This window comes from Rhipicephalus microplus, chromosome X (assembly GCF_043290135.1).
Source record: "Rhipicephalus microplus isolate Deutch F79 chromosome X, USDA_Rmic, whole genome shotgun sequence".
Classification (NCBI taxonomy): Eukaryota; Metazoa; Arthropoda; class Arachnida; order Ixodida; family Ixodidae; genus Rhipicephalus; species Rhipicephalus microplus.
The window spans coordinates 212,212,464-212,240,373 of NC_134710.1; the positions used below are offsets into that span (position 1 = coordinate 212,212,464).

The 27,910-nt window shown below is 45.0% G+C and overlaps 3 protein-coding genes across 8 annotated transcripts in view; 1 reads left to right on the forward strand and 2 right to left on the reverse strand.

Moving 5' to 3' along the window:
• Window positions 1-201: 201 nt before the first annotated feature.
• Window positions 202-27,910, reverse strand: part of LOC119183795 (uncharacterized) — an 86,095-nt gene continuing 58,386 nt past the window's right edge. For all 5 annotated transcript variants that reach the window (XR_012887174.1, XR_012887175.1, XM_075878555.1 and 2 more), the window contains one exon: window positions 202-507. Coding sequence is in view for 1 of the 5 variants with exons in the window: in XM_075878555.1 (XP_075734670.1) it covers window positions 489-507 (19 nt within the window). In the remaining 4 variants the exon portion in view is untranslated. The remainder of the gene's footprint in view (window positions 508-27,910) is intronic.
• LOC142761609 (uncharacterized) lies at window positions 19,906-23,538 on the reverse strand. Of its 2 annotated transcripts, XM_075878551.1 has the most exons (3): window positions 22,242-23,538; window positions 21,592-21,709; window positions 19,906-21,239 (listed from the first exon to the last, which is right to left on the reverse strand). In XM_075878551.1, exons 1-3 carry the CDS (start codon window positions 23,298-23,300, stop codon window positions 19,972-19,974), a joined length of 2,445 nt encoding a protein of 814 aa, XP_075734666.1. In that variant the 5' UTR covers window positions 23,301-23,538; the 3' UTR covers window positions 19,906-19,971. The 2 variants fall into 2 exon arrangements, with proteins under 2 accessions (XP_075734666.1, XP_075734667.1); XM_075878552.1 differs by lacking the exon at window positions 19,906-21,239 and having other exon boundaries at window positions 21,321-21,709.
• On the forward strand, window positions 23,665-27,772 carry LOC142775951 (BEN domain-containing protein 5-like). The gene is made up of 11 exons (XM_075878553.1): window positions 23,665-23,997; window positions 24,055-24,191; window positions 24,286-24,387; window positions 24,665-24,920; window positions 25,037-25,084; window positions 25,779-25,817; window positions 25,903-25,947; window positions 26,050-26,127; window positions 26,214-26,251; window positions 26,929-27,148; window positions 27,615-27,772. The coding sequence occupies exons 1-11, from the start codon at window positions 23,805-23,807 to the stop codon at window positions 27,755-27,757; spliced, it is 1,299 nt and encodes a 432-aa protein (XP_075734668.1). The 5' UTR covers window positions 23,665-23,804; the 3' UTR covers window positions 27,758-27,772.

A 27,910-nucleotide genomic window follows, 5' to 3' on the forward strand; every position in this document is an offset into this window, starting at 1 on the left:
ACTTGACATTACTCAAGTTCATGAACTATAATGTTGCCAAATAGTGTAATAAAATAAAAAACTGCATGGTACTATATATAAAGAAAATGCATAAGCTTAACTCACAGAAATTTAGGTTGGGCAAAAAATGAGTAGTGATTCCTTTCATAACAAGTAAGTATTAACAAACGCTCAGCTTGGCAGTAAAAACAAAAACACATATTATGAATGAAACATATATTCAAAATTTGGGGCTCCTCAATCGTTCGTTATGTTTCTTTTCTAGAACTGCGATTAACCACTTCTGTTGTAGTGGTATTGATGCACACTTTAGCCCACAGAAGCGTTCCAGCACAGCAAAGGTGTTTTGGTTGTGCAATGCATAATGCACTATAAATGCATAATATATCTGCACAAGGGCTGTTACACCAGCAATGACATCCAGGATCTCCACTGACAAGTCTTCAAACTCTGCGGCGATCTCCACTGCATTTCGGGGCCTTTCAGGTCTAATGAGGTGTAGGCATTCTGTAATAAAAAGCAAATAAGCAAATGATGAACATCACATGAGTGAATATCGGCATGAATGAATATCAGCAGAATGAATATTCAATTCAGTTAAACTTCCCATCTTTGTACTGTTAAAAACTTAATAAATTCGATGGTGTTATGATTAGAAGCACATTATTGTGGAATATCGAGCTTACTTTTGGCCGATGTTCATTTACACGCACCTAAAGCTCATTGTTGCTACGAAGTTTTATATTTTCGTGTTGCTACATATTTATACCATTCCTCATTCATGTTGCGAATTGTTGTAACTTTCGAACCTTCTACTGACTTTTTTATTCTCACTGAAATTTTCGCACCCACTCCTTCTTGGGCCTAAATAGGGCCTGAAGTATTTGCAAATAAATAAAAAAATCGAAGTATGCAGGTGCTCTTGCTTTTCGCCCACATAAATGCCCACATCAGCAACCACCAGGTGGCCCACATCAGCAACCACCAGGTGCTGATGGATGCACCTGGTGGTTGCCTTGTGTGATGAGTGAAGAAAACGACAACGACGGAAGTGCGGGGCAAGGCGCGTGTAATGTGCGCGTGAGTGTCAGCGAATCAGCTGATGACCTGTGGTGGCCCATAGAGGTGGCGTGCCACGATTGGGCCACGGGCGACCATCACGTGGCAGTGGGCTTTGTGGCTGGGGACGAGCCGAAGCAGCGGCAGACAGGAGACAGCGGGCCGAAGCGTCGGACGCAGGCGATCCAGGTTCCGGCCAGGGAACGCGGCCGTCCACGCTGCTGCCGTCCAACCACCAGCTGGGGCGGCATTGCCGGCACGAGTACTGCATCTCGGGGCGCGGCCTGGCCTGCTGTTCTCTTCCTTGCCGAGGGCATCGCGGATCTCGGCGAGGCGTCTCCACGGTAAGCCGTTCGGCACAGCGACGTAGGTGGCCTGGCTAATGGTCACGGTTGCGCCGAGCATCGCGTCTCGGCGCAAGCTGTTCGCTGGACGGGCTGGCCATTCCCCGCATGGAGCATCGTGTCTCCGATGCGGGTTGACTGCTCCGTGGCCGCACCCATGCCATCAAGCGCCGGTGTCACCAGAGTGTCGCACATCGGCAAGGGACGAGCGAGACGTTCTGCCGGGCGAGACGCGGGCGTGTGCACGGAGGATCACGGAGCCGGGCGAGGTCCAGGGTGGCCGAGGATCGAGGGGCCAGGGGAGTTGCTGGCTGAATCGAGGATCGCCAGCGGTGCCGAGCACGTACCAAGAAACGTGCGGAAAAAGAGCTCGAGGGTGGAGGCCAGGAAGGCAGAGGAAGCGGTGCGCCGCTCGAGAGGACAAGTTCCTGGCAGCGTTCCTGAGCCGGACGTGGGACCCGTACGTGTCAGCAAGGTCGAGCTCCGGTGTGTCGGTTTGAGGTCGAGTCCGCCGGCCTGTACAAGGTGCAAGGACGGGGCCTGCTGAACGGCTCCTGTCTGGGTGCAGTGGCCGGGAGCAGGCTCGTGGGCGAGGCCTACCGGGCGTGGTCCTCGTGAGCCGGGGCCTGATCCTGGACCTCGGGAGTTGCGACCCAGGCTGCTGGGTTGGTCGCGACGTCCGACTCAACGGCGCTGCACACGGTAGCGCATCCGTGTGCGGTCAGCCGTTCCAGCTGTGCCACCTTTGCCCTCGCGCACGTCGACGACCGCATCATGTCGGGACGACGGGGACCCAAACTGCGACGTTCCCATTCCTGGACCAGGAAGTGCACAACACCGAGAAGAACAAGGTGTGCCTGTACAAGTAGGTGTTTCCGCCGCACCTGCCGCACCCGACGCTGGCCTTTATCGGGCTGCTGCAGCTGCTTGGGGGCGTGTTCCCCGCGCAGGAGGTGCAGAGCCATTGGTTCGCGCAGCTCATCAACAAGAAAGTGTCACTTCCTTCTCTAGTGTGCAATATAAAGCTTCTTTTGGTCGCATCACATGTTGATGTCAATCCTTTCTCGTCCGCTATTAACAAACATCGTGACGAACGTCCTTAACCATCACACCTTGGCACGCCTTCTCAGCTTGCAGCCTCCCTATTTCACATTTACTTCAATACTTCAAGTCTGTGAAAAAATACTTTCTTTCTTGATCTGACGACTGAAAGTAGCGCTAAAAAATGAGGACACACGAAGAGGACACACAATACAAGCGCTAACTTCGAACATAGCGTTTATTACCAACGCACGCTCGCCTATATCACCAGAAGAATATCACATGACATATATGATGAGCACACAAAGCAATAATTTCTTTAAAAATATAATTCCTTATCACTGAGCATAAGCCAGGGAGTGATGACGCACTTAGACCCCAGTGATGAGATAGCCTCAGCCCCAATAATATTGTGACGATGGAACGCGTTTATTTACAAGATGGGTAATGCAGAGGTGTAGCTCAGCGAAGGATCAACAGCGTCGCTCGCGAGCCAGTCGAGTCTCTTCCTCCTCTTTGTCGAATCTTCGCTAGCGCGTTTCACTTCCCGGTTCACAGACGATGCCCTCTGGGCGAGTCACTCAGATGGTTGATGGTGGCACGGTTTAAGGCGCGCAACGTGTGTCAGTTATGTTTTGCTAGAGCGGCGACCATTGCTTGTGACGCTCGAGATTACGTACGTGACGTCGCTGAGGCGGTCAAGAATGACGAATGGACCGGAATAGTCGGCCAAGAACTTCTGGCACAAACTACGTTTGCGGACTGGTGTCCATAACCACACAAGATCGCCCTTACTATAAGATACGGAGTGATGGCAGGCGTCGTAACATTTCTTAGAACGCTGCTGGGATGCCAAGGTTCGAAGGCGTGCGATGCGACGGGCTTCTTCTGCGCGGCAGAGCGTCTCGGCTATCGAGGTTTCCACATCTAGTGTAAAAGGTAGTATAGTGTCGAGACAAAATCGTGGGGAGCGAGCGTACAGCAGGTAAAATGGAGAGTAACCTGTAGTCTCATGCTTCGCGGTATTGTACGCGTACGTGATGTAAGGTAGCACTTCGTCCCAGTTTTTGTGCTTAGAATCGACATAAATAGACAGCATGTTCGTGAGAGTCCGGTTCGTGCGCTCTACGAGACCATTGGTCTGCGGGTGATATGGTGTGGCATGGCGGAAATGGCAGGCAGACAGACGCAGGATCTCTTCAACGACGTCGGCCACGAACTGACGTCCGTGGTCGCTAATGACAACACGTGGAGGACCATGGCGGAGAATTATACAGCGAAGCATAAACTGCGACACGTGCATGGCCATTGCAGCAGGTATTGCAGCAGTTTCTGTGTAGCGCATTAGGTGGTCAACACAGACGACGACCCATCGATTGTTACTGCTCGATCGTGGAAATGGACCGAGCAGATCGACACCAACAGTCTCGAAGGGAGAGTTAGGAGGTGGAACAGGATGGAGAAGTCCTGGCGGCGTAGCCGTGGGACGTTTGTGTCGTTGGCATTGTTCGCATCCAGCAACGTATTTTTCCGTGTCGTGTCGCATCTTGGGCCAATAGAACCTTTGCTGGATTCGTTGAAGCGTTCTGGCGAAGCCCATGTGGCCGCAGGTTGCGTCGTCGTGTAAGGACCGAAAGACGTGAGCCCGTAAAGTGCGTGGAACAACTAGAAGCAGACGGGCGCCTTGTCCGGAATAATTCTTCTTGTAAAGGACGCCGTCATGAACCACAAAAGAGCTTGGGTTTGTGTGTTCATTTGCGGAGGCGAACAGAGAATCTAAGGAGCGGTCCTCTTGTTGGGCTGTCAGGAAAGTCGCGAGATCAGGGAACTCAGAGGCAATAGCGCCGATATACTGGTCGAAGTTGTCAGCGTCGCACTCAGTCGTCGGTAGAGGAAGGCGCGATAGGCAGTCGGCGTCTGTGTGCCGGTTACCGCTCTTGAAGCGTACTGTGAAATCGAACTCCTGTAAGCGCAAAGCCCATCGCGCCAGTCGTCCAGATGGGTCTCGGAGGCCTACTAACCAGCATAGAGAATGATGATCGGTGATTACCGAGAAGCGACGGCCGTAGATGTATGGGCGAAACTTGTGCACGGCGAGAACGACTGCGAGGCACTCCTGTTCTGTGACTGTGTAATTTCGTTCTGCCTTGCTCAACGAACGACTCGCGTAAGCAACCACGTGTTCAGCATTGTCATGGCGCTGAACGAGCACTGCACCAAGGCCGATTCCACTGGCATCTGTGTGAATTTCCGTTTCCAAATGGCATAACATTAAACTCAAACAGACCGTCGGGTGTAACAAAGGCCGTCTTTTCTTTGTCAGCCGGATCCATGGGGATCTGTCAATACCCAGATCGCAAGTCCACCGATGAAAAATAGGACACTGAATCCAGGCAGTCGATGACATCATCGATGCGAGGAAGCGGGTACACGTCCTTCTTAGTTATAGAGTTGAGACGTCAGTAGTCAACACAGAACCTCCAGGACCCATTTTTTTTCCTTGACCAAGATAACAGGCGCGGCCCAGGGACTTGACGATTCTTGAATTACGCCAGAGGTTAGCATCTCGCTGACTTGCTCTGAAATTACCTTGCGCTCTGACGCGGAAACTCGATAAGGTTTCTGTCTGAGGGGGTGCGCAGATCCGGTGTCGATCTTGTGACGAGTGCGTGTGCTGGGCGTCCGAGGTCTATGCGACTTCCGTACAAGATCAAATACTTTAGCGTGCCTGGCCAGCAGTGTAACCAACACTTCGCGCTTATGCGAGGGAATAGACTTGCTAACCATCTTATAAAATTCGTATTCCATGCCGGATACATCAGCATAGTTCGAATTTGCCGCATTGCTGAGAGCTCCTATGCAGATCCTGCACTGCCCTTCAAACATGGCAAGGCGCATTCCCTCTGGTAGTACAACAGGCTCGGATGAGCAGTTACCTACCCATAATTTAGTTTTTTCCCTCGGTGAGAGACACAACGCAGCGCGGCAGAAAGATGTTTTTCTTCATGCAAGGCAAAGGCAACGGCTCAATCACAATATCAGGAGAACTGAAACTCGAGTCGGCATTCGAAGCAGCAACGGGCACGCTGGCAGTAGACCATGCCGGTAGAATAGCGTCTTTAATTACAACAAGGTTGTCGTCTCCGCTACGCTGAGGCTGCTGGGCGAGGGCGGACAACAGAACCTCGCCTGACCCGCAGTCGACAGTCGCACGGCACCCTTGCAAGAAGTCAATTCCAAAGATAACGTCATGCGTGGAATGAGCGAGCACTGCGAATTCTGCCTTGAACGCTTTACCAGCAACACGAACAGACACAGTGCACACATCTACTGGACACAAAGCCGTGCCGCTGACTGCTCGAAAAGTAGAAGATTTATCCTAATAAAACGTAACCTTGCGGCCAAGTCTCTCCTTGAAAACTAAACTCATTACAGAAACTGTTGCACCGGTGTCTACCAGAGCCATCGTGGGAACATCGTCAATGAATACATGAACCTTGTTGTGAAGCATGTGAACTAATGGAGGCATACTTGTGTGCAAAACAGTACGTCCAGCGACCTCGCCTCCATCGGCCACGCCGGCTAGTTTCCCGGTGGCGGAGAGGAAAGCCGCGGCCGGGGACGGGGAGATGGGGACCGTCGCTGGCGCGTAGTAAGTAGGTGGCGTCAAGCTCCTCACAGAGGCAGGCGAGTCACTGCGGATGTTCGGCCGGTGCCCGTGCTTCTGGGCAGTTGAATCCGAAGGCCAGTAGGCGTAATCGGGCTGTTGGCTTTGCCGTGCAAGCATCGCTGGTCAGTCAGAAAACGTCGTGCGTGGGCGACGTCGCGATGGGCAAAACCGGGCGATATGTCCGCGAACACTGCACTGGTAGCACACGGGGCGTTCCCGAGGCACATTGAATGCTGCGGTGTGGAGAGGATGCTCAGGGAATTGTTGCCACTCGGACACAAATGGAGGCGGTTGGCTGTCGTAGCTATAACTGCTGCGGGGCGCATAAGACGACTCGACGTAAGTAGCCTGTGGTGGCGGAGCCCTCAGCCGTGGACTGCGGGTGGAGTAACTGCGCTCGTCGAAACTCGCAGCATTGATGCTTGGGGATAGTGTATCACACTGCACGTCTCCAGCTTGCAAGGGAACAGAGACATGGCGACGCAGTTCCTCCCGTACAATCTGACGAATGGTGGAGGAAAGGTCGGCAGGTAGAGAATTTTGGCAGACATCGACGGTGGCAACCGTCGTGACGTTGGCCAGACGTCCGAACTTCGATGTGATGCGACGAAATTTAAGAGCCTCGAAGGTTCGGCAGTGGTTAATCACGTCGGCCACGCATTCCAGGCTCTCCTTGCCAATGAGGAAGTGGTAGACATCATCGGCGATGCCCTTGAGTATATGGCCCACTTTGTCTTCTTCCGTCATGTGGGCATCCACAGACTTTCACAACTTCAGAATCTCTTCAATGTAGGTTCTGCATGTCTCACCGGTGACTTGAGCCCTCTGCGACAACGTTTGCTCGGCACGTTTCTTCTTCGTTGCTGGGTCTCCAAAGCATTTCCTAATTTCCTCCACAAACTGGTCCCAGGTTGTCAATGTGTCTTCATGGTTTTCAAACCATACCAGCGCCATGAAATCGAGGAAGAGCCCCACGTGAGACAGCTGGCTAGCCGCATTCTAACCGTTCGAACGGCTCACCCGCTGATAGTGGCTTAGCTATTCGTCCACGTCATCGCCGGGTTTCCCTGTGAAGGTTCGCGGCTCCCTGTAGTGGTAGGGCGACGTCCTTGCGGCTGGTTGCTGGTTGTCTCCGTCCGAGCTCATTTCTTGAGGTAATGGTGCCAAGCCCGCTAGTCGACGGCTGCGGCAAAGCTCGTGTAGCGGTTCCGTCGTTAAGGGACGGTGCCTCTCCGGTATCACTTGGTTGTAGCTAGCTTACCCAGCACCTCCACCACAATTGTGACGATGGAACGCGTTTATTTACAAGATGGGTAATGCAGAGGTGTAGCTCAGCGAAGGATCAACAGCGTCGCTTGCGAGCCAGTCGAGTCTCTTCCTCTTCGTCGAATCTTCACTAGCGCGTTTCAATATCTCCAGTCAGCTTGTCAAAGATTCTCTTGATAACTGTGCATGCATTGAATATCGGTGAACAGCTGCAGGATTAACAATGACTGGCCAGCCAAATCCCTTGGCCATTTTTAACATTATTACAATGTTCTCTTAATCTATCATTAAGGCAACGGCTCATCTGTGCAATACACTATTTACCACAAGAGAGCGGGACACGATAAACAATGCAAATGACACAGGGAACAAAAACAGTTCGATGCCTCTTATTACAGCCTTTGGGTTTTCTGTCATGGTCATGAAGGCCACAAAAGCTGGCCAACTTCTCCTTAGCCGAAAAGACAACGCTAACTTCAAAGCGCTTAGCTTATTTCTTTAGGTTGTGCGATATCTTGTGATGGTATGCTATGACGACTAGGTGCTTCGATTTCTTGGCATCATGAGGCGCTATACATGCCGGGTTGCGAAGCGCACGAAGCAAGCCTTCTGCAACCAAAGTTTGAACGTGCAGAGCATAACCTGCTTTTGACAATCGGTCTGACTGATTATGAAAACTTTTAGCGATTTTGTGCTCACAAAATTTGCTTAATGCATGACGGAAACAATGATTGATAATGCCTATTTTTACTAGTTTGGAATGAGCCTATTGGTAAGAAAGGACGGCGGTTTGTTTATGCATGGTTGGTTTGCCCAACAAATGCAGTTAGGGTAAAAGGTGAAGAAGATAACGAGGAATTTCATAGCATCGCTCTCGGACAGTTTGTAAGTAAGAGTCAAGGGTTTAAAACACTTAGAAAATTGCTAAGCTTTTTTTCACCAAACTTGCCTCATATGCTGCCGTGTCGTTAGTTAGCAAAACAAGAAAACCATCGACATACCTGAATATTTTCTTGACGTTCAATTTATCAAAATGTATAGGTCAATCGATCTGTCAATTCTACTTTAGAATATGTCGCTTAAAATGGGCACTATGCATGACCCGATACAAATTCCGCCCTTTTGAATAAAAGGCTTCTCATCCCATGAAATGTACGTCGGCTTGAGGTAAAATGATAAAACTTTCTAGAAACCGACTCTTAGGAACACCACACTCGGTTTGAAATCTAACAGAGCCAAACAAATCTATGCACTCTTCAACCGCAGAAAGCAACAGATCATGCAGGATAGAATAATACAAATGATTCCCCATAATCTGTTGCTTCCTGCGGTTAAAGAGTGCATAGGTTGGTTTAGCTGAGTTGGATTTCAAACCAAGTGTAGTGTTGCTATCAGTCAGTTTCCAAAACTTTTACCATTCTATCTCTATGTAGTATGCCGTTAGCCCTTATAGCGATTTGTGCATGCATGCTGTACTTAATCTTCGTTTGCCGGAGTTCCTGTAACTATGCTTAATAATGTTTATTCTGAGCTTTACAGCTACTTCTAAAGATAACAAGCCATTACAATGAGACGATATGGCTTTCTACAGCTTTCCTACATTTTACCTCTATGTAGCATGGGATTATTTTGTTATGCAAGGACGGCGCCACTTTAATGCGTACTACAAACATAGACGTATTAGCCAGGAGGGAGGGAGGCAAGAGAAGCGCAACCCCCCTCTCTCGCCCCACAGAGAAAAGTTGGGGGGACTGAGCCCCGCTACATTTGACCGTGGTCGTTGTCGGTTGCACGCTGGGGAAACCAATACTAAGGTGAAGTTTTGCTTCACCACAGTAATCACTAAATTACCGTTGTTACGAGAAAATGAAAATGTTACCAGGGGATGATTTGATACAGAAAACATTTTTCGAAATTTCTGCTGTGATGATTGTCCTTGAAGGCTGCTTGCGGTGCGATACTGAATATATACAACTGATGTTAACAGAACATGACGTTTATCTATATAGTAGGAGTTTAGCCAGACATGGCGTGCATCGGTATAGTAGGAGTACATATGGAATATCAATCTTCTTGTTATAAATTTCGATAGCTACCATAGTAAACATAATCAATTTGCACCAACTTTTTATCTGCACAACACCTTTACCAAAGCAGATTAAACACGGTGCATGGTTCTGTGGTAGAATACATGACTGCCGCACGAAATGCTGGATTTGAATTCCTTCTGGGACCTGATTTTTATTCTTAGCACTCATAGTATCAACAAAGCAATTGCCAGATTTTTCGAAGGTTCTCGTGTTTAGATTACAAACGTCTTTTGTTGCTACTCCTACGTAGATACCAACTTTAGGGCGCATACCCGCATGCCGCAGCCCGAGGTATACGGGTATGGCAAACATGACTGAAAAAAAGAGTTTCATGACGTACACTTGATTTTCGCGTTATTTCGTCAGCATACGCATGTTGTCATGTTTTCGTGCCCCCTACCATGCCGATTTTGGTCTGTACTAAAGTGATCAGGCAAATACGAGAGTACCAACACGTAGCTAACCAGATATGTAGATAAGCAGCTAGAAATCTAAAAAAAACTTTGGTTCTCTAGGGATTGCCGTGGATTTAAAATTACGTGTCTTAGTGACCTACTTCTAATCATTGAACATTCATTCAATATTGCAAATATATTCTGTTGGGGAGGCCGACAATACCATAACTGTATTCATGCGGAAAGTTGCGAGATAGTGCTTAAAGAATGTCTCATGTAATACTATTATGTGCAAGACACAAGACACACATATATACACATGTTGTCCTAGTGCATACCGTTTAAATCTTGCTACGTGTCTCTTTTTTACGCTTTTCAACAAGCGCTGCATGTATGAAAAATCACACAGTACAATTGCGTCCGGCTGACGAGTGAGGGAGGGTATTTCCTCCCCCACTCACGAAAGAGTTGGTACACCAATGACTACAAACACATGCATATGTGTACATTTTTGTGGACAAACATCTTTTACTACAAGTAAGCAAACAATATTTTAATATTAACAAGGAAATTGTTGACCACATGCACCAGTCTACTGTCACGTGACAGGGTACATTGAATAATTGAGCTCTTGTCACCAGGTGGCGCCACTGGCCCTTTCTCACGATTTTTTATTAAATGAAGATATTGCCCCGTACCACTGGCATAGCGATAAACACGACGAAGAAGAGGACGACAGCAGATAAACTGCCCGCGAACTCTTCGTATTGGAAGTTCAGCTGAACAAAACAGTTGTGTGTGTGTGTGTGTGTATGTAATATATTTGTATACATTAAGTCTGCGACCACGGGGTCTGTATTTCACGTAACAATATAGCTCCACTTCTCACGCGACAAACAGGGTTGGTTTGAGTCGCTATGAGGAACGATCTCTTCATCCGTGAAGTCATATTATTTTGCATTCCGGGAAGTTGTCGTTCCCTTTATTTTTAATGGACGATACGAGGATCTGAGGCGCGCCTCGACCATTGGGCGGGCATTTTCGCCGTACTGCCGCTCCGTTGCCTCTTTTGATACTCTGGTGACAGCACGTGGCGATAGACGGCGCCACATGGGTGCTGTGCCGAAATGTTGCGTGTTTTTGATAGTGAAGTGCTCAGCGGTTTCTTGGAGAGCCTTGATACAGGAGCGGAAGTATGTATTGACAGTGGTGTTGAACGTGCTCTTCTCGTACAAGATGTCGATTAATTGTTCTGTGGGGTTTTTGCCTAACAAACATTGTAAGTTTTAGTAGTCCATGAGCTCACGCTTTCGCTCCTGGACTTCCCTTCGTAAAGCTGCTAATGTTGCACTCGAACTGTCTTCGTTTGCCGTGACGCGCTTCTCCATACTGGCTCGATTCGCTTGGCTGCGGGTACTCAGCATCATGATGTCTCATTCACAAAGACGCGATCGTTAAGTACTTTTTGGCCAATCTTGTCAGGCAAAGCCACAAGCACGTAAATAATTTGCAAGCAGTACTGGAGAACTTATGATGATGACGAATTTTCAAGCATGGCTCATATCCACTCATGGGAGATCAGGGAAGAATTTATTTTATAATTTAGTGCGATATTTTCGGTACTCTATATCTATTCCCGAAAGAAAAACAATGTACGTAAAACGGACGGAGTGTAAGGACTGTTTTTCAATCGTTCAGACCAGCCAGTATAGTCGTAATCAGTGACAGAAATTTCAATGACAGAAATGACACAAAGAAACCCTTTTTATGTTAAAATATTGTTGCAGGAATACTACTCACACATGTAGGAACTTAATTTGTTTAGTTTCATGAAAGTAAATACAAACGGCATCACAAGCGTTCTTGTGGCTGAAGGCTATAGATGCGAAGCAACGAAAAAAAGTATGTTCTCACTAGTGAAGTGACGCCCCAGGTTAACGAATCGATTAACACAAAGCCTTTTTTTTTTCTTTTTGCTTAAAGATCTTTTTTCACTCTTTTCACTTGTTCCTCTTCTAACTATAGTTTGGCGCATCCACCGGGTAATAGTATTATGACGTACTATACAGGAGGTACTATACAGGTGTACGTAAACAGGAGGCACGGCAGAAGACGGCGGGAGAGATGGCAGCAGCGATGGTAGTAGCGTCGGCAGGCTCGTTCTGTGACATGCTGCCAGACAGTGGGGGCAATCGGCGGCCTGAATGAAGCTCCAGGGAGACGAGCGAAGTGGGAGAGGACCGAGGATCGAAAATCCACCTCCACCACGTATGACGTCTGGGTTGAGACAGCGTTTATTCAGCCCAAGGGCTCAGCAACAAACGGGCAGTCTCAGACTGAGCGTGCACACACACGGTGATGATTGTGGTGACACCCAGTGAAGATGAGGACAGAAACCCAGGCGGATGATGATGATTGTGATAATGCATATATGAAAAGAAGCGCATGACGAATGCACACAGTATTTATAATTTGAAATTATTAAACGCAACAAAAGTTACAATATGGCCAGTTCCGCCACATGAAACGGCTGTCTGCAAAGCTGAACCTCCGAGTGGCTAAGGCTGCCGCCGAGTGGCTAAGGCACTCGGCTGCTGACCTGCACGTCGCAAAAACTAATCCCGACCGCTGTGGCCGCTTTATCGATGGAGGCAGAAATTCTTCGGGCCCATGTGTCTAGACTTAGGTGCACGTTAAAAAACACCAAGTGGTTGAAATTTCCGGAGCAATCCACAACGGCGTATCTCATAATCTTATGGTGGTTTTGGCATGTTAAATCTGAGCAAATATTATTATTATCATTATTATTTACTATTACCACAGCTATTACAGCTTGCGACCTAAGGATCCCACAAGAATATGAAATTTTGTTCGCAACCTGGCATAACGGAGACTTGTTCAGAAGACAAGTAAGGCTGGACACTTCCGTGGAACACCTTCAGCAGTGCTTAAGGAAACTGGTACCACTTGAGTACATTCAGTGCTTTCAGGGCAGAGCCATTAGTGGAGCTAAACAATCCCTTGAAAGAAGAAGCGTTCTCCTACATTTTTCTTCGCAAAAAACTTGACCGTAGTTCTACCGAGAAAAGTTCAGTCGTATCACACAAGCCTCATTACTTACATGCGTCGTCGCGACTACAAAAGGAACCTACAGTCTTGCTGAGAACTGCGATGACACTTACCATGACACCGCCCACGCAAGCTGCACTCTCGCCAAGGTGCACGAGTGGCTCGAGGGTGCTGCTCCCTTATATGCACGTCACATACGCCAGTGACGGTGCCCCGAGTCATTTCAAGAACAGATACAAACTCCACGAACTTGCAGCGAGCAAATACACTTCAGAGCAGCGGCTATTTTTCACAGCGGGCTGCTGAGCGCGATCAAGTTGCAGACGCACCGCTTGTGCCGCCACGCACCTTCTGCATCATTAGATTACCGTCATGCCACGGGAAGTGATAAATATCCAGTGGTGCATCTTCTACATGGTGCCACATGCTTCATGGTGTGTACACAGGCTTGCATTCGCAAAAAGACCTTGAAACCGATTCTTGCGAAGCTTGTGACTAAGCCTTGCGGCACACTCAGTGGCTAAGATCCACATACAAGTTTTTGTGAATTGCGTAGAAAAATGCAGTTTTTGCTCTTTGAAACCATCTCTTCTTGTATTTTTCTTGGAAAATTCGTTATTTTATGACATCCACAAAACATATTCACGACCTAAAATGATTGATAAGGCAACTTTGTATAGCTTCCTGCTCACTCGATGTCATGGTTATTCAGTTTACGTAATTTTTTACCACTTTTCATGCTTTGCAACTCTATTCTCACAAACGTCATGCAGCAAATTTTTACATTTTAAGTTAGACCTTGTGCTTGGGTTTGATTCCGAAGAGTTCGAAAAAAATCGAAGATGGCTTTTTTTTTAATGGTCCCCAAAATATTGCACTTTCAGACACATGTCCTCCGTTAAATATTCTTGCTTAACGTTTGACGTCCCTCTAAGCAATAGCATTACGAAAATTGTTAACATAACATGCGGCAATGCTCTTGAAATTTTTGGGAACTATGACATTTATACGCCTGGAGAAATATATAAAATTCGAGTAATATTGAACTGAGACTCAATTTCCTGATTTTTTCGCTTCAAAGAACAGCGCCAAAACTACAAATTAATAAAGCTTTATCAAAAAAAAACTATTCTCAGTATGTGGCCTAAACTTTTCGAACTTATAGCTATAACAGTTGTTTTTTATGCGGAAACTCATCAAAATCCTATTTTCGCAAAATTCGAAAGAAACGATTACAGCTCAGTGGACACTTCCAAATTTTTTAAGGGAAAAGTTGCTTTTTTTTCCGCGAAACCAAAAGTGGTCTTGTGGTTGCGGAAACTCGAAAGACAAAACACATTTTTTCAGGCAAAATTAAAGGAGGGCGTTGGACATGCACCGATGTTCTTATGAACACAGCCAGAAGAGCTTTTTTGTAAATCCTTGCAGCATAATACCCGCTTTTGTAATAACGGTTGCATCGAAAGAAAAAAAAAACCTACACTTTTGAAGTTAAAATTGCAAGGGTGCGCATTCAAAATTACTAACATCTGTTTCACGTTTAGATAACGTACAGCATGAAAACCGCTTCAGCAACTGGAGTTATCACTGCCTGTAAGCCAGTGCTCTTCTGAATTACGTGATATTGGGTCCAAAAGATACAATTTGTTATTTTTGCCTAAAGGGACACTTAAGGCAACTATTAGGTCAAAGTTGATTTTTGAAATAGCGGTCCAGAAACCCCGTAGTGTTACTTTTCTGCCAAAGAAGAGCTTATTTTGAAATTAGATCATGTTTTAGTGGTCTGCATTGCGTTGGCTCACTTCAAATTTTCCGCGTATACGAAGAATCTGACGTCACTGTTGCAAAACATTGCCCGGCTTTACTGCGCGGCCACCGACACTAGTAGCAGGAGAGAGAAAGAGCGTGAGCCATAGCAGCAACAAGGGCTAATGAAATGTGTTTAGCCGTGTTCTTCACAATTGCAGGTTACGGCCGGACTAGACTGCACCTGAGCGGTTCAAGTGAACCCCGATAGATGGCACGACTTGTCCAGTTTACCTAGTTCAACTAAGTATATCGAACAAGATACCCATAGTAACTGTATACACTACCTTTAGGAAGTAGAGTAGCGCATTTGGTTTACAACGTCACTAGCAATCATGCACTGCAGAGAAGTTGGTGCACAGCCCGCACCGCCGAAAGTTCATGGTTGCCGTCCCCGTGAGATCTGGCAAGTGACCATCGTGCACTCTGTAGCTCGTTAGCTACGACAAACTGGTGCTTTTAATTGGTTTAGATAAATGTCCTTAAGCTCCGACATTAAAGTATGTGCGTAGATTACGCACCATTTTCGAAAAACATATTGACCCAGGTGAAAATTTCCTGCTGGTTTTCTGTTGGGAGTTGTTGGTTTTTGATGGAACCAGCAGTTAATCTGCTGGTTTCTTGCTGGTTGTACTGGTTCCAGCAGGGTGCCTACTGGTTTTCTGCTGGTTCCAGCAAAGTGCCTACTGGTTCTTACTGGTTTGCTGATGGTCCCAGCAAGCTACCTGCTGGTTGTACTGGTTCCAGCAGTGTGCCTACTGGTTTTCTGCTGGTTCCAGTGGGGTGCCTACTGGTTCTTTACTGGGACCAGTACCCTGTCTGCTGGCTCTACTGGTACCAGCAGGATGCTTGCTGGTTTTCTGTACTGGTTCAAGCAGGCTACTGGTTTCACCCTGGGATGCTGCTGGGACCATTAGGCAATACCGGACGGTTCTCAGCTGCTTGAACTGATTATAGTGGTGGTCCACTTCGTGGTTTCCTGAGAACTCTAACTAGCCGAAACATTCAATCATGAGGCTTGTATCTTCTGATTATAACTAAGACTTTACTGTACTTGAAAGTGGTGTGCCAATACATTGAGCAATTAAGATGTAGTATAGAGAAATATGACGTAGAGACTGTTTATACAGGTTTCAAAAAACAAAAGTCAAGGGAATTCAAGGCAGTGTCTTGGGTTTTCGAAGGACTAAAGAAGATATCCAAAGAATATTTTTGTGGGTGCTCTGCATTTCAACATTCTGACTAGTTCTAATAAGTTTATATTATAATGAACATAGTGCTTGTGATAGTGAAGCCTTTATTCCACAAGAAGTAGTTCACTACACACAAAAAATGTTCAGATTAGCTGCGGAGACTTTTTAAGCATAAACTAGGCTTTGCTTCGTTGGAGTATACTAACTTAACATGCTGCTCACATGATGGGGAAACCAATTTTGTGGCATAAATGCACGAGACATAGTGAAGCAGAGAGATAAGTCGAGAAAGAGACAATGTACGACAAGGTTGACGTACAGGTGGGGAAATGAACAATAAAAAATGTCGTGAAGAAAACAGTGCAACACCAGAAGGGAGCCAGCACCTAAGCCACAGTAGGTGTCTATCGCTTCATTAACAGTGTTTCATATTTTTAATGCCCTGAAGAACAAAGCATATTGGTGCTGAAATGAAGTTTGGTGAATCTACACTGCTGCCTAAGCACAAAGAAGCAGCTCATAGACAAATTCCTAGACTTTTAGGCTTCGAATATGTTCTTTTTTATTTCAATGGTTTTATTGTTATTTAATTTGGAAACATACATGTACAAAGGATACAGAGAAAAAAGGGAGGAATTTTGAAGAGTTGCATGCACCCTGAACACACAAGGTGTGTTCAAATATAAAGGGGTGCTCAAACGTTCCCAGGCTGCTACGCTTGTAATCTTATGACAGCACTGCCTGGGAACATTTGACCAACCCAGTGCACATTAAACCTTGTACTGTACAACAGCGCACACTTTCTCTTCTTTTTTTTATAATACAAAATGTTTACACCCAGAGACAGGGCTAAAGCTGGGCTTAAACAATGAGAATTGTCAATACTCACAATCATGAAGTTTATTAGTAATTCAAGAGGCACTCGACAGTATACAGCATGAATTTGCACAAATTGGCAATAGCTAAATCAATTGAAAATGGCATTTCTCACTTCCTCTAAAAACAACTGTTTCACTGCACAATCCACAAACATCTACACCTGCAGTTCACTGACATGTGGAGGTTCTTTTTAACAGCCCATTCATTTAACAGCTTGACATGCAATGACAATGCGGTGTACACATCTGAGGTTTCTACTCATATCATTGTAATTTAGAAGGTGGCTTGAGATCACATTTTCTTGGTAAAAGAAAATGTGTTGCGCTCACTTTTACAGTTATAGTGCAAACTGCACACTCATTGGATTGGAATTCACTTCCACTGAAGCAACATTGGAGAATAAAAGTGCAGTTTTTGCTTTCACAGGTTGGCAAATTGAATGCTTGGTAAAATGCAGAACAATTTAACATAATCATTTTTGGTGCTATTTCGTATTTTAGTTGTGGTTGGGTTTCTACAGCTGAAGCAAAAGAAATAAGCATACCTGCAATCTTGTGAATATGTCAACCACCCTTAATTTGACTAAACTACTGATCTACACAACAACAAATGCAATGATGCATATGTAGCTATCATAATGTTACAAGAAATGAGCAGACGCAAGCATAAGAAAACACTCAGTCCTAAAGGAGCAACTCTGCAGAGTGGCAACAATGGGGAACTAGCGACACCACCACAGTGGTTATAGTGATTGACTGCCGACCAAAAACATGCTATATAGAGGACGGGCCTTGATTTAGGTGCACATCACCCTTGTCAGCCCCAGTGACCCCCATTGGGGTCACATATAAAACAGAGAAAGGGGAAATGAAGACTACATCCACAGTACAGTTACTTACACTATGCAGCTAAAGGGACACTAAATAGTTATTTTTCTCGTATTAGTAAACTACTGTTACAGGACACCCAGTGGTGGAACAGCCAAAATACAATTTGGAGCAATTTTTGAAGCAGCAAAATGTTACTTTTTGGAGCACTGACATCTAAATTTTGAGCAGGTTGCAGGGAAAAAACATGCATTTTTCATCATGAAATACCAAATTTGGAGCAGTATAAACAAGACAGACATTTAGAAAAAAAATGTATATATAAAGCATTTGACATCACCTAAATCGTGCAGTGTGAACATGAGCACTGCTATTTCAATGAAAGTGGTATTTGAACCACCCCACGAGCAAACAATGATTAAGTTTATATTAACATTTGCTGCACCTGTCAAATCATTCAAGAGACTCTGAGAATTTAAATATAGATCTGCTAAGCTCACGACCTCAAAATTTGGAAGATTTGTAAACCAAGAGGTAGGGGTGGGGAAAAAAAAAACTGACCCACAATTTACTTTTTTTTAGGGAAGCAGAAATGTCATACATTACTCCAAACGATTGCCAATAGCTTATTTATGCACGAGTTATTATACTGGTACTCATATTTATGCGGCAAACACATAACTGAACAAAATATGCAGTGTCCCATCACTAGCGCTGACGGCCCCTTCAAAATCTCAATAGGCTTTTCAGTAGGCAACTGGTGTAGTGCGACAAAGGTGGCTTAAGCAGCATTCTGTGCACGAGTGAGAATTCCAAGCCAAAAAATTTTCTTACCACTTCACCCCCACCCCCCTTCCATAAACTTCCCACTTTCTTTTCTTTCACCGTAGGGTTATATACCACTTCAGCTCCCTTGCAAGGCATGTTTGAGTGGTAAAGTAACAACGGCGTGCACCCATTGGCCCAGTGACGGTACTGAGTGTATATCACCAGGACAGTGGCCGGGATGACGCAACTTCAAGACACACACAAAAAAAAGTTTTATGTGCTACTGCAATCAACGTGGTCGCTGGCAACGCCGGCGTTCGCCGCACGTCGAGCTTGTTCGCGCGAGAAAAACGGGGCACACGCTTCCAGCTTTAGGTGCTAATAAGCTATAGCAGCATTTTCAGGCTAGGAAATTTACATATCCCGCGAAGCGTTGGGGGCTACAGCAATGCATTTTTGTCTTGGAAGTTTTGTCATCCCGCCGATCGGTATCCGCTGCACTCAGCGGACCGATTGGCACGAAGCATTGTTACTTTATCTGGTCAATGGCGTCTCGCGAGCGTAGGGCTGGTTAAAGTTCGCACGCTTTGACTGATGGCGCAAACTGTAGGTGGCCGACGTGGCTAGCATTTCTCACCGAAATTAGCGCACCTGTGAAAATTTTGAGGCTGGCTGGGCATTTTGGCGCAGGGTGGTGCAATTCCAGCAAATTTAATGGTTCTGGCGCAGCTCAGCGCAACAATTGGGAATTGTATCAAATTGGCACAGTTGGCGCAGCTGTTGCACCCCTGGATACCAAAGAAACGTTGTTTGCAGCGAGAAGCTCGATATGTGAAAAAATGCACAAAAGAAAATGTCGTGGCGACACCACCATGAAATTCCCGCACCATTTGCCGTGACGTCACTTATTTTGACTCCGCCTACTAAGGCCTACATAGTTCCTAAACAGTAAAAGTGAAGTGCCTCAAGCTCTAAGGGGCCAATAGATTTAACATACCAAGCCTGAGAAAATTTCGTTGAACAACGACACCAAAACACGATAAATAGACTTCGAAATCCGTGACGTCATTTATGGAGATTTCCGTGGAGATTCATACGTGGAGATTTCCACTCGAAATTTTAAAATGATACTTTGAACTTGATTTTCTCTTCTATTAAGAAACCTGTTATGGTGAAATCATCGATATTAAAATTCTCCGAGTAAAATTTATATTACTATGAACTGATGGGCAAGTTGGTGAGCCATGATGTTTTATGAAGCATTGCACATAGGGACGCAAACACGCACACATAAATTGACGCTAACGCAAGGACTGAACTGCAACTGATGCTTGAATGCCTAAAATGTCCACCTAATGTGCACATGCACATGCGCACTGACAGCAGTGAATTATTAATAAAGCCACAACACACAAGGAACAAAAAAAACTAATTTTACAGATGTGAAGTGTTTCTGACAAAAAGTACAAAAAGTAGGTATAAGAAGGTATTGGTGCGATTTTTATATGATGAGACCTTTTTATAGAATGATGAAACTAATTCAATGTTGCTCTTAAGCGTCCCTTTAACAACCACCAGAGAGCATTTTCAAAGAAATTCTCTGAAAAAAACACTTTCTATTGACCTCTACATAGTTGCAAGGGACAACACTGGCAGACAGCTCCACTAGCTGTTGGGAATTCGCATCCTCTGATTTCATTATGTGCTCAGTGCCAAATGCACGACGTGACAAGAATTTGTTTGACAGTGCAAAAATCCTTACATTTCCTGACGAATCCCTAATAGAAACAATGTGCTTCAACTTCAAGCACGTTCCCAAATATATTTGCAATACAGTGCTGTCACTTTTGTTCGGCCTTGAGTACTGCTCACTGTGAAACCGAACACCCGGTGATACAATCACTCGGTCATGTTCCATGACACGGCCCCTAACGATGTTGCCAACATGGTCCTGCACAAGGTGAAGCAGCTGGTCAGACACAGCTCGGGGTTTGCTGAGCAGTAAACCACCTTTACTATTTGATGGGCCAGCTTTTGTCAAAAACTTCAGAGTGCAAGGGCTAGCTGAAGCCTTTAGATACCTGAAGTTGCTGGCCATCATTAAGCGCTCTACAATCTGCAGTGGGGCACCTTTTGCTGATGTGACCAGCTGCTTAATTTGGCCAATGTTAGACTCAAAAGCAAAACATGAATGTGCCCAAAGAGGTCCTTGGTTCAGAACACTCTGAGCCATGTGCAACAATTGATGTACATTGAAAGTCATGTTTTTTTCTCCATAGAGAAACTGCATGTCGACAACAAACTTTACCAAGCAGTCTGTGCTTACAGAAATGTCACTGAGGGACACTGTGTCCTGCAGAAGAAGGGCAATACCTTTCACAAGCAATGCAAAATGTTTAAGATACTGCCGTGGAAGTAGGCCTTCCAGACAAGGCAATGAAAAATACAGTAGCCATTGCTGCCACTCCGAGGCTTTCCAATACTTTCTCAGAGAAACTGAGCGGGGAAGTCGTGGCATACAGCTATGCGGCTTTATAGAGCACAAACGTTGATCTAATACTGCCACAGTTTGTGGTGCCCCAATGTAATATTCCTCGCCTACATTAGAGAGCCAGTCCTCTGTCATCTGCCGTGCCACACCTAGAAGCACACAATGCATATAATCTGGAGTAAAGCCCCAGATTATATTAAAGTGCTGAAGATTAATCAAAGGCGTGATGCCTTTTGCTCCCTGTACTGGTCTTCCAGCTTCAGCAGCCTTGGCCATGATTTCCTTTGTGCCTTCTGCTGTCCTGTCAGGTGAAACAGTGTCCACAGGATACTTGACAGTTCCTGTTTGGCAATAGTAAGAAAAAAAAACAGAGAACCTCACAAATTTAGAAGTTTGTAAAATCTCGCACAGCTAAGCTTGATTGTAAATGGCACACTTGTTTTCAGTGATATTTCTGAGAATTTACTTCTAGAACACATTTAGAAAAACATACTATGTGCCAGAATTTGGAAACATAGAATCGCTACGACATAAAGCACATTTTTGCCTCTGAGATGAGAAATGGCAACCCCAGATACATTAAACAAGGTGAATGTTTACATAAAAATTGCTAAAAAAGAGAGAAACTCTGATCAACATATCTAGTCAGAAATCTGACTCCATGTTATGCAGTAATGCGACATCTTTACTAACCATTCACAGCTGCCCCTGGATGCAAGCACCATCCACAGCCATAATACCCATTAAACTGGGTTAGGTGCTGCATGGCTGCCCGTGCTGGTGCATCAGCGCTGCAGCTGAAGCAGTACACCTGCATGAGCAAGGACAAAAAAGGAAGCTGTTAGCCCTAACTACCCTCTGCAATGAAGTACAACAAAAAGGAAATGGATAGAGGGCTTGTTTTCTTTGCCAGACACAAGTCAATTATTGCAGTAGACATTGAGGACAAGGAAAAGATCGGGTGATGTTATTAACAGTTTTCAATTGATAACAATCCATTCAGAAGAAGCACTTTTCATGCTTTTGCATAAAGGGACATGATCTCCGTAAGTTGTAACAGTTACAGTAAACACAATGCAGTAAATACCACTTTGACACTTAGATAATTGACAGTATTTAGAGATAAAGTCGCACTAGAAAAGAATACACACAAAGATGAACTAGTGTGCCATCCTCCATGGTGTCATTATGCCCAAGTGGCCTGGATTTCATCATGACTGGAAGAAATTAGCTGGCACAACAATGTAGCCTCGTCTATGCATTGTAGCTCAGTGCAGCATTTACAACTAGAATGTCTTGAAGTCGTGTTGTTCAAGCAGCTTTAATAATTAAAAAAAAATTACCTTGGAATGCACAGTTTCGTTGCCTGCCTTCCATGTGATCCCACTGGTCGACAAACCGTCCATTTGTTCAACAAATGCGTTCAGTAGGAGAGTCATGTCGGGATGTTTCTGGCCATACCACAGAGCAGACACAAGCACATTTTTCTGCCTCATGTACACTGGGAGTTCATTCACCATCACTTGAACGGGCCACACAGAAAACTTCGATGACTTGAACACGGCGCTTCCATCACTGTTAACAGTGAGAGTGATATCATTTTTTGATGTCAATTCGCGCCTAAGTGCCCTGTATAAGGTGCCATCTATTATGTCTGTCATTTCATCTTTGTCGACAGACATACTCTCGTTTATTGAATTCAGTCTTTCGTGGAGTGCAGTGCTCGCATCATTCTCGGCAAGTAACGAAGACAGCAACTTTGCGATGGGCAGGGTTATGAAAAAGTGGCCATCGCGTAGCATCTGCGGCCCACTGTTACGTTGCCCGCATACGGTGCACGTTACCCGCACTGCATTCCGCGCTGCAAGGTCGCCACTTGTTACGGCAAGGAGCGTCATACAGTTTTCACAGTAGAAGTGTAACCGGGCGGCTTTTATTTCTGCCCCGACACTCTTCTTGAAAAGATATTTAGTAACTGGTATATCATGTCGTTCAAGTATGTGCATTATCAACTTTTGGAGTGCTTCGACTCCCTTCCAAGGGATGCCAAATTCGAGGACAAAATTGACAGTCAGTGCCAGCAAATCGTCACTAGAGAAGCTCCCTAAATCTCCCTGTGGCTCGTCTGTCATTTCTGCGCCAACGGAAGGCTGCGGCTCGTCACTTGGGGCCGCTTCATGTGCCGATTCAGAGTCACAGTCGCCTTCAACATCAGTCTGCGGAGGTTGCGTCAGTACGCGAAGTGCTGTCGGAGCAGTCGACCCGCCAGCGACATTTGTGTCCTGCTGCAGTCCACGACGTGATTGTTGCACGCTCGAGGCTGATCTTTCGAGATATGTTTTCGTTGAATACGGGATGGCGGAGGCGCTGCCTGGGTTTAGGTATTCCTTTCTACGAGGCATACTCCCTCAGTGCGGATCCACGCAAATATCGCACTGCAAACTCACCGAAAACCTTCTAAGTAATGAAGCCACACGTTGTGTTCACGCGCACAATCACGACAGTTCGCTCATAGTTCGCTCGGACTCGCACATTCTCCATGATCTCACACAATCAAACGACTTGGATTGGCTTGTACGGCGTTGAATTAGTTGGATTGCAACCCGGATTTCAAAAACACATATCTATTTAATTATATCTTAGTAAGTAATTGTTTATAACATGAACAGTTTTTACACCTGTTTATAAGCTTATTTAAAGCATTTTTTATTTGTTTATAGGTGTATTTATTTATTTATTTTGTTCCGCACGCAGTTATTGGTATTGCCCAGTCTTGCCGCTAGGAGTTGTTATGGTGTTATTTTTAATGGACACGACACGTGCGCGACACGCGACTGCTACATTTTTTTCAGAGATTGGTGTGTGTGTGATGCCATTTAAGGCTTTGTTAAATCATCAGTACTACCATGTACGCTGTTGTTCGTTTCCTGGACGATCACGACAAACGGTTACACGTCATTCACGTGCATGACATCGAGAAGTTTGATCCCAAAGACACCAGCGACTACGACAACCGCTTTGTTTACAGCGCGTACTGGCGAGACCCCGTGGATGACACAAACACTGGTTTGTACAACACGCAAGTCTTGATGCTGGCAGGTATGTGTGGTATGTGAAATGTTACGGTTCCAATTTTATAGTCGTAATTTCTTACAGAAAGCGAAGATGACGCCCGCGCGAAAATGCGGGCCAAGAGGTTGGTGATACCAAAAATACCTATGCAAGAAACGTCAGATGATGATCCTGATGAGCTCGTGGAGTCCCAAACAAAAAGAAAAAAGGCTGAAAGAAAGGTTGCTATTTATGCTGCCTACATTTTGAAACGGCTGAAAACTTGCTGGTCTTGCATTGATCATCATCTGTAATTGTGCTTTCGACTTCTTTCAGAAACAAAAGAACGACAGAGCAAATGCTAAAAAAAACATGTATGACGAAATTCTTAAAAAGAATCTGGAAAAAGCGCACTCTGGGCGTAAACCTAGAGCACAGGTAAGTGTGCCATGGTCTTCATTAGTGCACTGTACTATAAAAGAAGCATTTTTTTTTACTGAAAGCAAAACCCTCATGAGACCCTTGACTGCTACAGCTAGGGCACAATAAATAGACAGGGACAACAGAAGAAAGCACAAAGTGAAGCGCCGATACTTGTGTTGCTTCTGTTGTTCCTGTCTATTGTGCACAGTAGCCTTCAAGATGCAATACCAACTAGCCCACCAAGCCATCCTAGTGAATTCATGAAGTCATTTTTTGCATGATGAAATTTCAGCCAAGGAAAGGGACAGACACTCCGTCGGACAGCGGGTCCTCCGATAGTGATGAATTGTGCCCAAAAAGTGAAATTCTTCAAATGAAGAAGAAGAAAGACGTGTGGAAGGCGAGAACGAAGGCGCTGGTGGTTAAAGAGCTTGAGAAGGACAGAGACATGTGGAAATTGCGTGCTGAGGAGCTGCAGCACGACAACCAGTTTCTAAAGCAGCAGGTTGCAAGCCTGCAGAGATCCCTTGAAAGCAAGCTTTTCAAGCGTAAGAATGCTTTTTGCTCTGCATTATTTACTTGACAAAAGCTCCATGTATAATGATTATATGACAACTCATGTGCTACATAAAAACTTGTGCACCCTTTTTTTGTGTACATGCAGTTGCAGTAGAACAAGACCGGGTGCCTTGCAGTCGGGGCATGTTGTCAGGTTTGTTTCCCCATAAGAACTGCATACACCTATGCTCTTGAGTAAATGCATCAGTTCCATATTTCACTGGGACAGTAATATAGCATACTTTGACCTGTTTAATGAAGTCAGCTTTTTTATTATTTATTTATTCATATTTTGTCTAAGCAACTCGCTCAGTAGTATGTGCAAAGTAAAGGTTATAGAGATTTGGCTTTACTTGATGAACTTGCCGAACGAGTTCAAAGAGTGCTGCACTTTTTATTTGTTTTGAAAAAGTGCCCGCCAAACACAGCATGAATTAACTTTGGAGTGTAAGTTCAGCTGTTCTGCAGTAAGATGGCAGCTTCAGTCAGTATGTAATATAGAAGATGCTAGTGCCATGATAATGAAATGATGTTGGTTCTTTGAAAGTGGAGGTGGATAGATGAAAGTAAAGTTTGAACTGTAAAACAGAGTAGCCAATCGAGAAAACCTCGAACGAACAAAATTTTTCCTTGGTATGGTTTATCGCTATGTTACATTGTGATTTTTGGTTTGAAAGTCCGAAGTGAATTGACTTGGAGATGTGCACCTCATCGTAGCTTTTAGAAGCAGCCAGTAATGCTCTAAGGCACGCTCTGACTAGCATGAAGCTTTAAACAAAAGCATCCAGATTTAACAGGCTTGAGGGGTTGAAATCTAAACTTTTACACCTGAATCATTTTTATTACAGCACATTCTGAGACAGATGAAGGAGAAAGCTTCGTCGGAAGTGAGTACTTTGCTTCTTTTATAATACTTCCCTGCATTTCAAAACTGGAGTGACAGTTACTGTCACTATATCTTTGTAACTTTAGATCTGTTGATTATGGACAACATGGCCTGCAGTGAACGTGTTCTCCGTAAGTAACAGCTCTGGTTTCATAGACAGTAAACTTTGTTTCAATTAGAGCAAGTTGTGCACCAAGATAAGCCATTTTTGAATAATTCTAAATGTTGCGTAGCACCGTGCTCATCTACTGCTGTAGAACCAGAGGAAAGGACAAGCACTGTTGGTGGAGAAAAGAACACTACACATCCAGGTCAGCTCAGATGTCACCTCAGATATTCTGACAATAATTTTTTTTTTTTTTTGTGCCATGACAAGGACCTGATATCTTTCTTGCAGGCCCAAATGGAGATTTCATTTATATGGAAGATGGCTCTGTAAGTAATTTGCTCGAAATTTAATGTCACTGTCTGCAGCTGCTTTTCATGCTTAACCGTTTTTTTTTCTATTGGTAGTCACAGCTACTCTATAGATCTAGGTGGTATAGTTAATTACGAAAGCTTTCTTAAAGCTTCTTGCTTGCAGCATGTTTACCATTTTTATTTTTTTAGCATGCTCAAGTCTTCAGTTTTACTCAGTGTACTTTTTGAGAGAAGTATGAATACCGTTGGGACCAGCACACAGTTTTTCTTTTTTATTATCAGCAATAGCAAGGTGTACAGTGCTGATCACACCTGTCTTGAGCACCTGAGCAGTGCTGTGTGGATGAAATATGGCAAAATTCTAAAGCAGATACTCAATTTCACTGATACTTCTTGCATTCATGTGCAGTTGAATATACTAGATGAACCGCACAGGCTCAAAAGCATTGTCTCTAACAGAGTAACCAATAACATTTTACTGCATTTGATTTGCAGCACACCACTTGTGCACCATAGACAAGTGTGATAGACTGTACATACTATTCATGTGCTACATCGTTGTGTTGTGCCAGGTGCATTGGTTAAACAATTTGTTAGTTTTGTTGTATGTTTAGCAGAAGTAACATGCAGCATTTTTTGTTTCATTGCTCCTTACAGTAGTGATTTTCCTCCATTATTTTGCTTTTTCACAGTTCCATTTGACGAAAGGCGTAACAATAAGTGGTGTGTGTGCAAAAAAAATATTTGGGAACAAGAAGGCTACCTTGGTGGTGAAGGATGCTGCCCACGCTATATGGGGAAGCAACGTTCTTGCATCTAGGAGCGTCACAGGGACCGTTGGCTCCAGGAAGAGAGCATTGGGGGAGCAGCCCAAGCAGCCGCTGACACCGGAGAAACTTCTTGTTGTGTCAGGTACAACTAGCATGAATAGTTTTCCACAGCGCATGCAGGAAGTCATCTTTACACAGCCTGGCAGCATGAACGAAAATGAAAGAGTGAAATTCATGCTGTTTGCTTTGCGAGTTGTCAAAACAAAATTTTGGTATATGGTGAACAGAAGTTGCACTTTGTACTGGAAATATGGAAAGATATCTCTGAGTTTGGGTTAAATTTGATGGGGTGCATGGTAGGCTCCTATGCTCAACTGACAATCTGTTGCACATGAAACTGTGCACCAAATTTAACTGCCATCAGCTGCCGAACAGGACAACTTGGGTTTTGTGGAGCTTGTGAAACTAAGTCATGCACATTCCTAATCCAGTGATGTCGGAGCTTTAGTGCTCAAACCCAAGCTCTGCCTCTATGGTGTGGCAGTTGTCGTTGCCGCAATCACTACTTTTTGTTGTCTAATGCTCAAAATCGACTCGTCTGTTTGTAGAAACACTCAAGCACTGGGGACAGCAGAAAGACGTCAACACTGCTGACACGGAAAAAAATCTGCCCAGGATCCTGGCTGAGAAGATCCAAGATCTCCTGAAATCGAAAGTGCGCAAGCAGATGTTTGACGATCAAGCACAATAAATTCTTAAACACTAAGGCTGTTTGTTTAACGCCCAATGCATGCTGTTAACTTGGCACAGGAATGTAGAACGTGCAAGTTACAATAAGCACTGACTTACTAATCGAATGGCACAACCATCTGGATAGCCATAAAAGTTATGTGCTTGTAACCCT

Excerpts from the sequence above, each read along its gene's own strand:
- LOC142761609 (XM_075878551.1), bottom strand. The coding sequence starts at position 23,300 with ATGCCTCGTAGAAAGGAATACCTAAACCCAGGCAGCGCCTCCGCCATC. Across the intron at positions 21,710-22,241 it reads ACGAAACTGTGCATTCCAAG|GTGTACTGCTTCAGCTGCAG; the intron begins GTAATTTTTTTT and ends TTGCTCATGCAG. Across the intron at positions 21,240-21,591 it reads TCCAGGGGCAGCTGTGAATG|GAACTGTCAAGTATCCTGTG; the intron begins GTTAGTAAAGAT and ends ATTGCCAAACAG.
- LOC142775951 (XM_075878553.1), top strand. The coding sequence starts at position 23,805 with ATGTACGCTGTTGTTCGTTTCCTGGACGATCACGACAAACGGTTACAC. Across the intron at positions 25,085-25,778 it reads CAGTCGGGGCATGTTGTCAG|CACATTCTGAGACAGATGAA; the intron begins GTTTGTTTCCCC and ends TTTTTATTACAG. Across the intron at positions 25,948-26,049 it reads CTGCAGTGAACGTGTTCTCC|CACCGTGCTCATCTACTGCT; the intron begins GTAAGTAACAGC and ends AATGTTGCGTAG.